Source organism: Tenrec ecaudatus, chromosome 10 (assembly GCF_050624435.1).
Source record: "Tenrec ecaudatus isolate mTenEca1 chromosome 10, mTenEca1.hap1, whole genome shotgun sequence".
NCBI classification, from domain to species: Eukaryota; Metazoa; Chordata; class Mammalia; order Afrosoricida; family Tenrecidae; genus Tenrec; species Tenrec ecaudatus.
Window position 1 is genome coordinate 136,465,859 of NC_134539.1, and position 16,193 is coordinate 136,482,051.

The following is a 16,193-nucleotide window of genomic DNA, read 5'->3' on the forward strand; positions in this document are numbered from 1 at the left end:
ACTTAGCACTCTGAGTTGTTTCAGATAACACTTTGTTTTTAGTTTACTAGTATCAGAGTTTCACCCCATTCCTTAATCTTCCTTTTATCAGTTCTATAACCCAGTTGCATCTGCCATACTCACATTTTTGAGTCATAAGGCGTTACCACTTCAGCAGCCAAATGGGTGCACTCACCATTCTCACCCAGCGCATCTGTCAGGGCTCCCAACCCAGTGACCGCGGCTGCGTCACATGAAAGCTTCCAAGACTTCTGACTCTGCGACCTTTCATCCTAAACCAGGTGATAGTGTCTTTCCTACTCTCCTAATGGCCAGCCTGGGTCTTCTTGGTGCTTCCAAGTTGAAGGAACATCCAACCGTATTCTTCACACACAGTTGCATAGACCCAAGAAGCTGTGCCCCACCAGAGTCACTTCCAACCCCAAGGGATGCCTTGCTCTCATTCTCAGAAAACTGTATGTGTAGAGGCCCCACGGCTGGATTTTATGACCCAAGATTTTTACCCCTTGGAAGAGGAATGCCATGACACGTCTTTACCTTTATCTTCCTAGCACTCCAGAACTCTCTTTGGAAAGTAGGGTAGAGATAGGCATGGCGTCGGGCCACTACCATGTTCATTTGTATGCATCCTATGACAAACCCTCGTTTTTTCCTCCACAAGACATGAGAGCGTGTTCAAGGCATGACCACCAGCTGCTGTTCACCCTCATATTTTGAGGAATGCTGTTGTTTGGGCTCAAGCCCATGAGAGGGGTAGAGTCTCAAGCCCATGAGAGGGGAGAGGCTCAAGCCCATGAGAGGGGGAGAGACTCAAGCCCATGGGCCTGGACAGAGTTCCACATCCAGCAGCGGCCTGCTGGACAAGAAAGGACCTGATGGTGAAGTCACTTGGGGCGGGAGGGTGGTAGGGGGCGCTCTTCATACCAGTTGTAACTTGGAATGAGGTGGGCTACTGAAATCACCAACAGCATGACAATAGCTAGCCCAAACTCATGATGAGGTCGCTGCTATTGCATGTACTGCATCTCTCTGATCACGTGGTGTGGGAGCTAGAAGCAATCGCAGTGCCTCTGTCCACGCTGCTACTTGCAGGGGGTGAGTGCTCCCCAGGGGGGACGCCTGTTGAGCTAACGTGTGGCCACCTGGAGCACTAGCTATTGTCCCCACATTCTCCATAGCAGTAGTGTTGGGTTGGGTTTGTTGGTCACGGGGTGTACATAGACACTCAGTGAATAGAGGATCCCTGATTAAATTAGCTTGTGGGGCGGTGATGGATACATAGTGGCCTTTATTTCAGGCTCTCTCATTCCTTTTACTATTGGGATGTGCTTTGTGCACCTTAGAGGCTGCTAACCCATGCGACACTATTTGACTGTTGTGCATTCCGGTTTTGTGGTGCTTGGAGGAACGAATTGCCCGTGGAAGGTCCCTGGGTGGCCCTAAGTGTGCCCTCGACCTCTAACCTGAAGATGCCCCTCGAAATACCCTCAGAAGCACTGCAGCAGGCAGGCTTGGTGATCTGCTTCTATGACAATTACAGTCGCCAAGGAAACCGCTTCTAGTGTGTAGCACACACAGTCCCCGTGAGTCAGAATGGGCTGACTCCGGAACAAGTTAGTGCTTCACAGTAGGGACATATACAGAGCAAGGCATTTGTCAAGCTCTAGGTATTTTTAACTGTCAGTGAAACACTTATTTAATAGAGGATCTGCTATCATATGCCTGGAAGGGCCATTGCAAGTCATACAACTCAATTCCGATGTTTTCCACGGTGGCCAGGCAGGTGAAAAGACTTGCTCAAGAATGCACAGGGCGCTCGTTACAAAGCTAGGGCCATAACTCAGGTTGGAGGCTGTGACAGCGTCTGCCATTGTCCTCACCATGGTGAGGGCCCTCGGATGGCGGGGTCCAAGTAGACTGGGTGACGCCCCTGGGAGCTGGGCACAAGGTAATGTATTTCTGTAACAAGGGGACTTTGCAACACACTCAACAGGACACGAGATTCGTGTGTGTGAGAGAGAAAGAGAGAGAGAGAGAGAGAGAGAGAGAACGAGAACTTATTTCTGGGCGCTCTAACCTAGCATCTTGCACAATTTTCTAAAGCCCTCGGAAAATACAAGCCCTTTCTGAACACTGATGTGCTCTTTTAACCGTGTGCTCTGCTGAAAGGTGTTGGGAAAGCCGAGAATCACCACCCTTTAAAAACCACTCCTAAAGAACATGTCAAGGAAAACCATGATAGAATGCCATATTTATTGAGAATTCAAAAAAGCTCAGCACCCCAATATCATGAAGAAAGTCCAGAGAAAAAACAGTTCCCACAGGAACGTCATCACTGAAAATCAGATGAAAATTTTCCTAACATCCAAGTCCCACAGCTGTTGATGTCTTTCTGAGATATTTCAGATGACACTTATTATAAAAGATTCCACATCTCTTCACATGTGTGGGAGGACTTCTCTTAGTTTTCTGCTGGACCCGTATGTCTGTCCCGGGAAGCTTTGGAGGTGTTTGCCTAAAGGCTGTGGGCACTGGAGCTCTGCAGTTTGTTGGGATTCTCCATTTGAAGGGTGGCTAGTTGGGCAGCAGCATTTCTGGGGGTTGTCATCAGGAGTCTTTCAACAGGTGGATTAGCAGCAGGTGGGCTCGCAGCAGGTGGGCTCGCAGCAGTAGCAGCAGCAGGCTGGGCGGCAGCAGGACTGTCCACAGTAGGATGGGCGGCAGCAGGATGCCTGGGCATGGTGCAGCTGGCAGCAGGTTGGGGGTGTGCAGGTCACCACGCAGCAGGGGGGCAGGGAGGTGCCCTCCAGCCGGCAGTCTGGGCGGCACCACCTGACACGGCAGGTGCTACCTGTCTGGCCACCGCCGATGCCACCGCCAATGCCACCGCCAATGCCACCACCAATGCCACCGCCAATTCCACAGCAGCTGCTTTGGCAGCAGGTGGGCTGGCAGCAGCTGCTTTGGCAGCAGGTGGGCTGGCAGCAGCTGGTCTCACAGCAGGTGGGCTGGCAGCAGCTGGAGCCACAGCTGCTTGGGTGGCAGCAGCTGGAGCCACAGGTGCCACCAGTGGAGCAGCTGGGAAAGCCACAGAAGCTGGTGTGGAGGCAGGCCATGGTATCAGGAGTGGAACTGAGAACTGGATAGGTTGGAGAAGTTTCTAGGTTTGGGCTGTGACTTCCACCTGGGGCCTTTTATAGGCCTCTGCTGGTCCTCGGTGACAGACAACATTCTTATCATGTTAGTCTTCTTTTGGGGCGGCCCTCTGATGGTTCCAATACTGAGTTATTTTAAGTGTATCTGCAAATTTGTTTTTCTTTATGGCTCAGCTAATGCTCACCAAATATGTTCTCCTTAGGAGAAATGCTAATGTTTCATCTGCAAACAATGCTATGATTTCTACTGGTGCACCTGTGGTCAGACATGCATCACCTGACAAGGTGACTCTCATATGTAAACTGTGTGGTTTAGGGATCCCATCCCCCAATGCTGTTGTTTGGGCTCAAGCCATGAGAGGGGGGGAGTCTCAAGCCCATGACAGGGGAGAGGCTCAAGTCCATGAGTGGGGGAGAGTCTCAAGCCCATGAGTGGGGGGAGTCTCAAGCCCATGACAGGGGAGAGGCTCAAGCCCATGAGTGGGGGGAGTCTCAAGCTCAAGTTCTCTCTCTCCCCCTGGCTCCCCCTCATTCTAGTATGAAAAACCACCCCTGACAGCCCACTGGAGAAGACTCTTTATTCTCATGTTTTGAATGATGAGACGATTTCCACAATGAACAGACAGCAACTCCTGCTACATTCTGTCAGGCGCATCATGAGAATTTCTTTCGGTGCTCTCACCTAGATGTCCAAAATTCAGACATGAGAAAGCATTTGTAGTCACTTGGAAGGAAGTAAAGCCTGTTTCATTCCCTCCGCTGCGGATCTTCTTTTCGCAACCGTTTCTAAGAAGGGATAGGAGTCAAATTCAGGAACAGGAGGAAGATCAGTCTGGTTCTAAGTGGAGCTGATGCTTCTCTTCAAGAAGAAAAGGAACCCTGCTGTGTTGATGATCTGGACAGTATTCGTTTCTCAAAAGTGGAATTGATTTTCAGTGTCTGTCGCTTTTTTGTTGCGAGGCTGTGTGGTCTATGAAAGGATAGCAGACAAAAGAACGTAGTGACGGGATTTACCAGAGAGAAAGAACAGCAAGTAAGTAAAATCAAGAAGCCCTGAGTCTGGATCACTGTGCTTACAAGGCAGGCTAGGAACTGGGCTTACAAGGCAGGCTAGGAACTGTGCTTACAAGGCAGGCTAGGAACTGGGTGGCCAAATAGAATTCAACAGGTATCAAAGCAAAGAGATTGATGTCCATTTCAGTAAAATAAAAAGAGAGTCTGTCGAGGAGATGGATTGGCACCACGGCTGCCCCGATGGGGTCACGCCTGGGAACGGGAGTGAGGAGGGCCAGGGCCAGGGCCAGGCAGTGTTTCCTTCTGCTGCGCATGAGGCCACTACAGGTCGGGACACTGCAACCCCTAACAACAACAGTGTAAAGACTTTCTGGGGGTTTCAAATGAAAGGGTATGCTTTTCCACTGGAAATTTGGGTCACAAGAAGAAAATGGAAAAAGAGGACGGGGTGCAAAGGAACATGTTACAACTGCATTTGGTGGGATTTTTTTTTCTTTCTTCCCATCATGAATGCAAACATATAGCTTTTTAAGAGGTATTGGTTTGCACGGTGATGGGATTAAATTGGAATATGATTCATGCCAATGTCAATAAAGATGCTCACGAGGCAAGCATGACTGTAGGTAAGGAGTGGAAAACACAGTATATGGAATCGGCTCCTGAAGATCAAAGGAAAACTTAATAAGTCATCTTGCCCAACCACTTGATTTCAAACCTGTAGAAGCTGCCATCATCCTTATTACAGCGACTGCATGTTTATTTAATTCTATTACCCACAAAGCACTGAAAGTGTTTGCAGAAAGCCAGAGCTAACTTCCTGTCTCACGTTTCCCCCCAGGGCGCACATCAAGGCGTTACCAGGGAAAAGAGTTGGGCGCAGGTAGAACCATTCAGCCTCGAAGTGCTCAAGTAAACAATGGTGTTATGCTATCAACCGCTCTTACTGTCAGCTGCAGTTAATGTTAAAATAAGCTTGCGTCTGGGCAGGGCTGCGTTTTAAGTGTCTTGCTCCAAACACAGTCTCCAGCTAAAAGGCCTTGGTGTACAACTCTCATTCCTCATTCACAGAGGAGTTCTGTTTACTTTACACTAGGCTGGCTTCTAGGGCAACTTAGCGGAAGCGAATCTCTCGGCTTCGTGCTTTCTCTAAGATCACAGAGAGGTTCGATGCTGGGTGGAGTGGTCTTCAAAACCATATTCACTTGGGTGAAAGAAAAGGGAATGTGCCGTCAGGGTGAAGTCAGCACAAAAGGATCCAGGCAAAGGAAGGCGTCGGGAGTCGCACGGAACTAAAGATAACAGAAGTAACTAGTATTAAATACGCAATCCTGCAGTCTCAGCAATAAGAATCGATGCTTATGCACTTAGATAGACACCGAAGCTGAACAGAGATGGGAGGCAAATGGGACTCTTTTCTCTTGTATATGTGTGTTTCTGCATGTTTGCTGTGTATGTACTGCAACTATATCCATGAATATAGTAAAACATACAAGAGGAAAAGTTGTGAGAACTTCTGATCCCAAACCAAACACCTTCCAGGAAAGACTTACTGGAGCTGGGGGTTCAGGTAAATCTTCTTGGGGACAATTGACCTAACTTAATCCACAAGGATGATTGTGCTCCATCCTACTTTGGTACAGCTGGTCCTAGAAGGTGTGAGCCACCATCTAAGGTGCTGCGATTCGTCTGTCCTGGTCCGAAGCACAGAAGAGTGAAATTACAGGCAACGGACCAGGCAGCCCTCAGCACTCAGAGCCTCCACAAGTGTGAAACCAGACATGCCAGGCGCTGCTGGTCCAGTACCACCACTAACTGCCCTGAAATGGATCACAGAAGGTCCTGGACCGAACAGGAAGAAAAAAGGCAGAACAAAACTCAAAATCATCAAAAGACCAGGCTTACTGGTCTGATAAAGACTGGTGGAACCCCTGAGCCTGTGGCCTTCTGGGACTGCACTCACCTTTCAACTAAGCGATAGACAAGCCTGTAAGGTGAATGGAAGGACCACTCCCTAGAGCAGAACAATCAACCCCAGGGGCTCAAAAGGGCGTCACTTGCCCAGGAATGAAGCTTGGCTCAGGAGGGAGCAGATGGAAGGATGAATGTAAACCAATACACAGGGAGGGGGCAGGAAGTGTTAGATCGCTCCGGGCTAGAGTTGCACCTGGGTCCTTGGCTCCGCTGGAGAAAGAATTCACGCTGAAGCCTGGCTCATGATCCAAGTGAGTTTAATGAGAGTTAGAAGTTTCAGGTTTTACGCGGCACCCATAGGACTCCTCCCGACCATGTAGCCTGGCAGAGACTGCTCAGAGTCACGCAAAGATCTCTTTCCCTGCGATCTATGTTAGATCTCTCCCAAGTTCTACCTCAAGTTCTCTCTCTCCCCGTGGCTCCTGCCTTCTCAAGGATTCCAGGGGGAGGCGTGGTGGACGACCCCAGATACACCCCATTGGCTGAATTGAATTCACCTGGTCCACGGGCTGATCCAGGATTAGCGCCCACCCATGCCCACTGGCGGGAAACCCTGGGCCTCTGGGCATGTGCAGTTCGCCGCCCTTTGTTCCTGCGCTTGGCTCTCTGGGCATACGTCAGCGCACATCCCATCCCTGCCCTATCTGCCTAACAGAAGGGCACTGTTACATTGTAAGGATTTCCATCAATGTCACAGAACAAAATGTATATGAATTGTTGAATGGAAAACAGATTTGTCCTGTAAACTTTCACCCAATGCATAATAAAAAGTATTTTAAAAGTCATTTTACTGGGGGCTCATACAACTCTTATCACAATCCATTCATTCACCCATTGTGTCAAGCACATTTGTACATTTGTTGTCATCATCATTCTCAAAACATTTGCTTTCTACTTGAACCCTTGGTATCAGCTCCTCATTCCCCACCCCACCCCATGAACCCTTGGTAATTTATAAATTATTATTATTTTGTCATGTCTTACACCGTCCATCTCCCTTTACCCAATAAAAAGTATTTTTAAAGACAATCACAATGTAAATAATCATTAATATGTTAAACATTTTAATGTTTTTTTAAGAAAATTTCCCCAGAACTGCAATAAGTCATATTTCCTTCTTTGATCTTATTTCCCACATTGGGCAAGGACTATAATCTGAACTTCGGTAATCTCTTTTATTCTGTTGCTTCATAACCACCTTAATTCTGCCCATACTGTGTACAATCCCGAGAAGGGCAGTGACCTAATCAGTTGTCATGTGTTTAGTCGTTGACCTTCTGTGTTTGAATGCAGCTGCCATAACACTCCTCTGAGTGTCCAGCTCTTGTCATCCATCCACATCCCCATAGCTTTCAGCAGCTCCTTGGCACTTGGTACACTCTTCTCCTAATTTTCTCCCATCCTTGTACAGGTGTGCACCCAAATGCTCCCAACCGAATGATCCTCGAAGCAACCATTCTAGTCCCCTCTTTCCATACCTTTGCTCACTGCTAAGAATATAATTTCCCACAATTCTACGTGCCAATATTGTATTCCCTATAACTGCTAGTTTCTTTCCATCTTCTTCCTTCTTCTCATCAGTAACAACTTCTCTGCTGACACTCTCTAGCGTGTTGTGTTTTTCTTTGTGTTCATTTTAGCAGGGTTGTTATGGACTTGACTGGAATTTCCCTAAAGAACTATTTTAAACTCAACTTCAATTTCTTATCCTATGCCACACTGTCGATGACTTGCCGGTGATGGGCAACCGGTCCATTGGGTTGTGTGTATATTTAAAGAAACATGTAGGATGAATCCATGTGGGAAACTGAGAACTGGGAAGAGAGTGTATGGGGACGCGTTCTCTACGCTCGAATTGAAGGGGTCTGGGAGGCCGATCCTGGTGGAGGATGCACCCCACCCCATTTAGGGTGTCCCTCGCAATCACGCTGACTTTACGGTGCTGCTCGCAAGTACACCATTGCTGCTGTCTATGCTTGAAGGTTACTGCTTGAAGGCTGTGGGCCTGAAGGTTGTCTGCCATCAAGAGGGATCAGACCACCCCGCCCTAAGTACAGCCGCTCCCTTCTGATAAGGATCACAGAGTGTTCCCCTGGAGAAGAGCTCAGGGACACTTAAGGTCAATTCAGCTCAGAGACAACCAAGGTTAAGCTGCTATCTTAGCTCTAGAACCATCCCATCTTGGTAGGGAGTACCTTCCTGTTGCATGGCTACCACTAGCTCCACCCCTTCCTGTTCCGTGTATGCCTCTAATACAACCCCTCCTGTTACTGATGCGTATGACATGGCTTGCATGCCCGAGATTATATAAACCCGTGAGAGAATACATTCGCCCATCTCTCTGGTTCTGGTCATCCTGGAAGAGGTGAGTACCTGCGTGTCTTGTGTGATATTTCTTAAACTTACCCATCAATTACACAACCACCCCCAGGACCCATTTGGTTGTAGAGGTGGGACCCCCCACAAATAAATCAAGTCAAAGTTGTGTTTGCAAGGCCCCCAAAAAGAACTCTTTATTTGAAAATCAACATACCACAAGACCTAAGATCTCAGATCGGAAGAAGGATGTTAGTTCTGTTTCCAAGACTTGGGAACCACCCAGGGATACAGGCTGAATAGCCCAGCCGATGCCATGCGTCTTGGGTCTTCCTTCAGAAGTGGGCTAAGGGTCTTGATGGCTCAGGGCAGGGAATTTCTTAGGAATGGGAGCAGGGCTGTTTCAGGAGGGTTATCCTTTGCTTCAGGTAGTCAAGGCCCTACTCAGCAGCAGGAGGTGGTGCAGGTGGTGCGGCAGGGGGCAGGCCGGCAGCAGGGGGGCCGGCAGCAGGGGGCCTGCACAGAGATGGGCTGGCAGCAGGTGCTGGACCAGCAGCAGGGCCTGCAGACCACGGCCGTGCAGGATGTGGGGCAGCAGGCAATGGGCCTGCAGCAACCTTCCTGCAGGCAGCAGGGGTCACAGCAGATGGGCCTGCGGCAGGGATCACAGATGGGGCGTGTGCAGTGAGGCACGCAGGTGACAGGGCGGCACACGGTGGTCTGGCAGGACACTGGGCGGCAGCAGCAGGGGTCTCTGAAGCAGCAGGGCTGGCAGCAGCCTCCCCCACAGCTCAGGGAGGAGAAGTTGGAGCCACAGCAGGTCATGGTAGGAGGTGGGGCTGGTCTGGTGGGGACTGTTGACAGCAGGTGGGTTTTCTGAGTTCTGAATACCTCCCTCTCCCTCTGGGCCCTTTATATACCCTGGCCAGGTACATCATTCCCCTTGTTTGTTTATCTTTTGGCCAATTAAGTAGCATTTTGTTTTGACTAATGTTACATTGCTGATGGCCTGCTCAGGTTCTCATTAAGCAACTCTTGTCTCATCCTCAAGCATGAATATTTTCAGGCAGTTCGCCCCCAGAACCTAAGAATAGATATTCCCAGGGGGGTTGCTAGTAAATCTGGATTACTTTGAGTAGGTAGCACCAGTGACACCTAGGTGGAACGGTCTTAAGAGAAAGGCTGTCTTTGAAGGTCTAGGAATGCCTGGGGCACTGGCTAGATCCAGTGCTTGGCTCTTTGGAAGAGCCACCACGTGAACCAGACCCATAGCAGACATGCCTTTCCATGTAGACTTCAAAGGTACGCACTTGCCTTTCCCTTGGTACAGTAGAATGTGCTCATTAATGCACCTTAAATAGAACACCAGCTCTTATGTTAATTGGTAAGGGAAGGACCAAAGCTTCTTGTTGCTAGGTATTAGAGTAACCCCCCAAGATGCTCTCAGAGGTTTTATTTTCTCCAGCTTGGGTGGCGTGCAGCTCTGGTGTCCTGGTCTAGGAGGCCCGTTTTATTGCTAAGACATTATTTTGTTATGCTTGCCTTTCTTGTCTGTGTGCTGACACACACACACACACACACACACACACACACACACACCAAACTCACTGGCATTGAGTCGATTCTGGCTCCTAGTGACCTTAGAGGACAGGATAGACCTGTCCCTGTGAGTTTCTGAAAGTATAGCTATTTACAGGACTAGAAAGCTCCATCTCTTTCCCACATAGCGGCTGGTGGCTTCAAACCACTGACTTTTCCGTTCGCAGCCCAGCTCATGACCACCAAGTCATCAGCTGCAAAAGGCTATCTGATAACTGTTTTCATCACACCTAAGGCACGAGTGCTGTGTCTTGTAGGGTTTACCCAGCAGCCTTGCCAGCACTTGGGAGACCCCGGTCAGGGAGGCCACACAGCTATTTTGCTAGGGCTCTGCTGGCCCTGGGCAGGAGATATCACAGAACCTGGCAGAGAAGCAGCCTCATTCCTGTTCAGCTCAGCCCTTCCTATTACTCACCTGGCCCGGTTTGGGATCTTGCTTGGATCATTCCCATCCTTGGAAAGAATGTGTCTCCTGACCCTGCAGCTGAAGGTCCCCCAGTGGAATGCCAAGCATCATTTCAAAACATTTTTAAAAATGCTAAATGGACTGAGTGAGATGCAGTGTCCCAAAGCTTCAGCTCTTCAGCATAATTAGGGAAATACATCTGCAGAGAGGGGCACCACGGCTGACTCATTGCTGAAACGTGTCCACCCCATCGGGGTTCACATTCTTTCCCTCATTCAGATCCACCTGTGACTTGTCTAAGTGGGTGTGGCAGTCACCTAATCTGGTGTCAATGTAAGGATTGAGAGTGTAGGGGTGGAGTCTGGGCTGTCAATCTGGAGATAGCCAATGAGACTTCTGTGTGGGCATGGCCTTCTCCTGAGAATTCTGGGAAATCCTGTACTTCCTCCTTGGAGGTGGAAGACCTCTCTCTTTCTCTCTGCTACACCTGGGAGGGAGACATTGCAGAAGACAAGCCACATGGACGCAACCAGACCTCAGAAGCCAGAGAAACCACAGAGAGACCCCTGCCAGCGCTGAGATGTTTCCAATGACACTGGATCCAAAGACTTTCTACCCACTGGCCTGTGATCTTCTGCATTTGGCATCATTGCATGTGTTTCATGAGTCTGAAGAGGACTTTATAGATTAATATCAGAAATATGGGCTAATATCAGACTTATGGACTTGATCTGGACTGGGCTGGGATGTTTTCTCAATATTCAATTGCTCTTGCATATAAATCTCTTTCTTATACACATATGTGTGTCCCTGGATTTGTTTCTCTAGTCTACCCAGACTAACACAGTGGTCATCGGAGGCTAGATCACAGGTTGTATATTGTCCCTGCTAATGTTCTTACACATCATCTGATAATCTGTCATGTGAGTCTTTGTGTTTGAGATGCTTGCAGTGGGAACCCCTTTGGAAGTCTCTTTGAAACCGTTTTTAAGTGACCGGTAACCGAAACCCATGTTCAGCTCCAAACACTTCTCACCTAAGGTGGCTTATTCCAAAGGGACTTTCTTGTCCCCCACCCGCATCTCACCTTTACAAAGATCCACAAAGATAGGGCCCCCGATCCCCTCAGTGAGCTCTGCTAAAGTCCCTCCACGCGAAGACACTCATTCCCACCGCACGCAAATCAGACAGAGAAACACCGGTGCTATTCAGGAACTGACCCCACAGGCACGAAAGCATGGCTCAGTGGGTTGACACTGGTGACAAGTCATGTGCTGTTTTCTTGGGGCATTTATCCTGAAACCAGCCAACACTCACGGAAAGTCTTGCCAATGACTGGGGGTGTGGCCATGGGAGCTAATAATAGGATGTATCTATCAGGGTGACTGCTAGGACTGAATGAACTAATTAAGATTCATTAAGCACTAAGAACCGTGCCTGACTGTTTGTAACACATTATAAGGCTTTATGAAATAAATACAAAGTAGGCATGAAGTAAATATCGGTACATTTATGAAATAGAGTATATGTGCAATAGATCTAAATAAATCTAAATTTTCAAAGGTCACGGTGCCTTTATTATCAGCTCTACAGTTTGGTTTCTAGAAAGCCAACATGTTTGATATGGCAAGGAGCAGCTTCCTTGCTCAGCCTCTGCAGCATACACATTGACGATGACCCCGTGGTGGGTCCTGTTAGTAGGGTGGAATAAAATGAAGACACCGCCAGGAGAAGATGGCGCTGCCTCCCTTGAGGCATGAATCTCTGTGAAGGGGTTTGAAGCTGGTGATGAGCCGGTGGGAAGCGTTTGTGTCAGAATTATGAGTGGCAGCATGAGCCCTGCTTAGAACACCACAGCCCTGCATCACAGATCAGAGTCATGCAAACCCATCCTCAGGGATAAAACAAGCCCCCAGCTAATGTGAACAGATTCCTCAGGTAAAGGCCAACCTATCTTGCATAACAAATGTGGGGGGTGTCTCTGCTTAACAACGGCATTGTTTCAAATATCATCATGGAGGTGAAAGATCAAAGTGGAAAACTGGCCTTTTCATGGTTATCTGTGCAAGTGGAACCAATGAAATACAATCACGCGTATCATCGGAGATGACCAGCAATTAACATCATGTTCAATTTGGAACTTATCAAGAGGACACCTTGCTTTATGCAACTGAGATCATCTTTAGGTATTTGTGGGGCATCAACACCCATCTACATGCCCCATGCCACCCCACCCCCTCAAAAACAGCTTCCTATTTAACCAATTATCCCCCCACCCTTAACAATATGCCACAGCCAATTGCGTGGCATTTTCTAATAGTTCTAAAATCTTAACTGTTATTTTTTCTCCCACATCTACATTGTTTACGTACTATTTGACATTTTTATTATTAATGCCTTATCCCCCTATATATATTATGCTCACTTTGAAGTAAGGGGTCTCTTTTATTCATTCATATTTCACCAGGGAAGCCAACTCAGTGGGCTGTTCCAGTCGGTACTCAATAAACACATGCAAATTGACAATGGTTGGCTAATTTGCTTAGAAAATGCCACCTATGGGCAGAGCCTAAACACAAATACAAGCAACCCTTAAAAACCAGTGAATATTGATTATCCACAAGAGTTGGCATTGTGAATCTATAACACATCAAGGGGGTATATTACCTGAACTTGAGTCCTGGTACTCCTGCTGGGTAAGCGTTGGACTGCTAACTGCCAAGTCCATGACTCAGACCCACCAGATCCTTCAGGACAAAGATGACGCTGTCCGCTCCTTTAAAGATCTCTTGTGTACACACCCTATATTAGGTTGCTATGAGACGGAATTGATGGGATGACAGAGGGTTCCCAGTGATAGTGGGGCACCAAAGGGAACAGAGCACAGTTACTTTGGACAGGTGCACAAATGCCTAGAGTACAGAAAGAAAGCCTACACCTCAGGATGCTCACCTTTTCTGTCTGGGTCTCCGCTGCACACCAGCAATCATAACTTCATTCATCTTGCATTACTCATGGCCCTTCAACTTCTGGCCAGCTGTCCCCTAAAGCTCCCCCCACTTCTACAACACTACTCATGGCCCTTCAACTTCTGGCCAGCTGTCCCCTAAAGATCCCCCCACTTCTACAACACTACTCATGGCCCTTCAACTTCTGGCCAGCTCTCCCCTAAAGATCCCCCCACTTCTACAACACTGGGCTGGCTATGCTCGGCTAACAGGTGTGTCCCTCAGAATGGGAAGGCTGGCGTCAACCCAAATGCAGACTTCAGGTGTAGTCTCAGGTGTTTGACAAGTTCCCATGGTTGTGGGCACGGGTGTGATGAAGAGGTAGCCTTGATCGCATCCCTTTGCTCTGGTGCTCTGTGTGCACCGTTTACAGCGTGGTTAGAGACATCACTGACCCTTGTAATTTGAGAGCCCACTTCAGGAGGACTAGTCCATATCTTCCTTTGACTGTACTGTCTCTGGACCCACCAGCAAGACACAATTTAAGGAAAGGAAATATCACAAAGACCATGATTTATATGCTGGGAGAATTAAGTTTATTAGAAAACAGACAGCATGAACTAGGAGTTAGGCTGGGATCATGTGAGGCTATGGAAAACAGCATATTCTCCACCCTCAGCTCATAAGAATAGCTGTTGTCCATAGACAGTGCAGACCAGTTTCAGGAGCGGAGGAATGGCCCGCTCAGGAAAGTGCATGTGGTGCTACCTTGAGCTCTGAGGGGCACCAGGATGCCTTTAGCAAACTACAAGACACCCTTGGTAACCAGGGGCGGCTCAGCAGCAGGAGGTGGTGCAGGTGGTGCGGCAGGGGGCAGGCCGGCAACAGGGGGGCCGGCAGCAGGGGGCCTGCACAGAGATGGGCTGGCAGCAGGTGCTGGACCAGCAGCAGGGCCTGCAGACCACGGCCGTGCAGGACGTGGGGCAGCAGGCAATGGGCCTGCAGCAGCCTTCCTGTAGGCAGCAGGGGTCACAGCAGATGGGCCTGCGGCAGGGATCACAGATGGGGCGTGTGCAGTGAGGCACGCAGGTGACAGGGCGGCACACGGTGGTCTGGCAGGACACTGGGCGGCAGCAGCAGGGGTCTCTGAAGCAGCAGGGCTGGCAGCAGCCTCCCCCACAGCTCAGGGAGGAGAAGTTGGAGCCACAGCAGGTCATGGTGGGAGGTGGGGCTGGTCTGGGGGAGGACTGTTGACAGCAGGTGGGTTTTCTCAGGTTTGAATGCCTTCCTCTCCCTCTGGGCCCTTTATATACCCTGACCAGGTACTGAGCACGCCTAGGTTTCAAAGTCATTTCCTTGTTTTTGTTTATTTGTTGTGAAATTCCATGGTCAGGTTAGTAATTTCTCTCTGCGTGTTTTTAGTTGTGCAGCCATTCATGAAAAAAACATGTGGTTTCCTTATTTAATGGGGAGTCATTATGTTCTACTATTTGTGGATCAAATATGACCTTAATGGCTCTAGCTTCAAAGTCTCCAATTATCTATAATGCAGAGAGGCTGGTGCCAGTTGGTGTTTTGATAGCACCAAGTAGCTGTCCTGGAGCCAGAATTCCTAAGAAACGAAACCAAAATGACCCCCATTGTCATAGAGTGGATCCTGACTCACCGTGGCCTTACAAGGCAGAATAGGACTGCCCATTGGGTTTCCAAGGCTGTCAATCTTGACAGAAGCAGACTGCCTCATCTTTCTCCCTTGGTGTTGCTGGTGTGGGTTTAAACACCCCACCTTTCAGTTAGCAGCTAAACCCTTAGCCAGGGTTCTTTGACTTAGGAACAATGGAAGGGATTTCTCCAGGTTGTGTCTTTGTCTACTGCTGAGCTTCCTTGCTGAAAGTGTGGACGACTTGAAGCATTTGCTGATGTAGATCGAGCCTTCCGGACAGGAGAGCAATTCAATGTCAAGGAAAGGAAACTCCTTACAACTGGACCAAGAGATGACATCATGATCAATAGAGAAATGATCGAAGTTGCCAAGGATGTCATCTTGTTGGATCCACAATCAATGCTCACAGAAGCAGCAGTCATGAAATCAAACGACGTATTGTCCTGGGCAAATCTACTGCACAAGACTTCTCTAAGGTGTTGAAGAGCAAGGATATCATTTGGAGGACTACGATGTGCCTGGTCCAGGCCTCAGCTGCCTGTGAAAGGTGGACATTGAATAAGGAAGCCTAAAGAGGAGTCCATGTATTTGCATGATGGTGATGCAGGAGGACACTGGACGTACCATGGGCTGCCAGAAGAACAAACAGATGCGTCTTGGAAGAAACAGAACCAGAATGTCCCTTAGAAGGGATGATGGATAGAGTTCATGTCACGTGGTTTGACAGGTTGTCCGAGAGACGACTCCCCAGAGAAGGACATCCTGCTGGGTGGCATGGACGGCCAGCGGCTGCAGCAATGGCTTCAAGCATAACAATACTTGTGAAGCTGCTGCGGGACCCGGCAGTGGCTGGTTCTGTTGGTCACAGGGTCTGTATGGGTGAACCAGACTCAACAGCACCTAACACAACAACAAGATCCTGAGCCAAACAAGCTGAAAGCTAATCTACAGACGTTCAAAAGGCCTGAGTTGTCAATAAATCACGAGGATTCCACCCCAGTGTTGGGAGTTCGTAGTGCTCCATCAAGGAGCATTGGTGGTGCTGTGGATTTAGGTGTTGATTCGATTAGGTGTTGATTCAGACCCACCAGTCTGTCAGAGAAACAGGCGGCTGTATGCTT

General features: G+C 48.7%; 1 protein-coding gene across 1 annotated transcript; it reads right to left on the bottom strand.

Annotated features, from left to right (window-relative positions):
* Positions 1 to 2,630: 2,630 nt before the first annotated feature.
* On the bottom strand, positions 2,631 to 14,626 carry LOC142458735 (uncharacterized). The gene is made up of 3 exons (XM_075559653.1): positions 14,254 to 14,626; positions 8,909 to 9,310; positions 2,631 to 3,184 (listed from the first exon to the last, which is right to left on the bottom strand). Exons 1-3 carry the CDS (start codon positions 14,624 to 14,626, stop codon positions 2,631 to 2,633), a joined length of 1,329 nt encoding a protein of 442 aa, XP_075415768.1.
* Between the last annotated feature and the right edge of the window lie 1,567 nt (positions 14,627 to 16,193).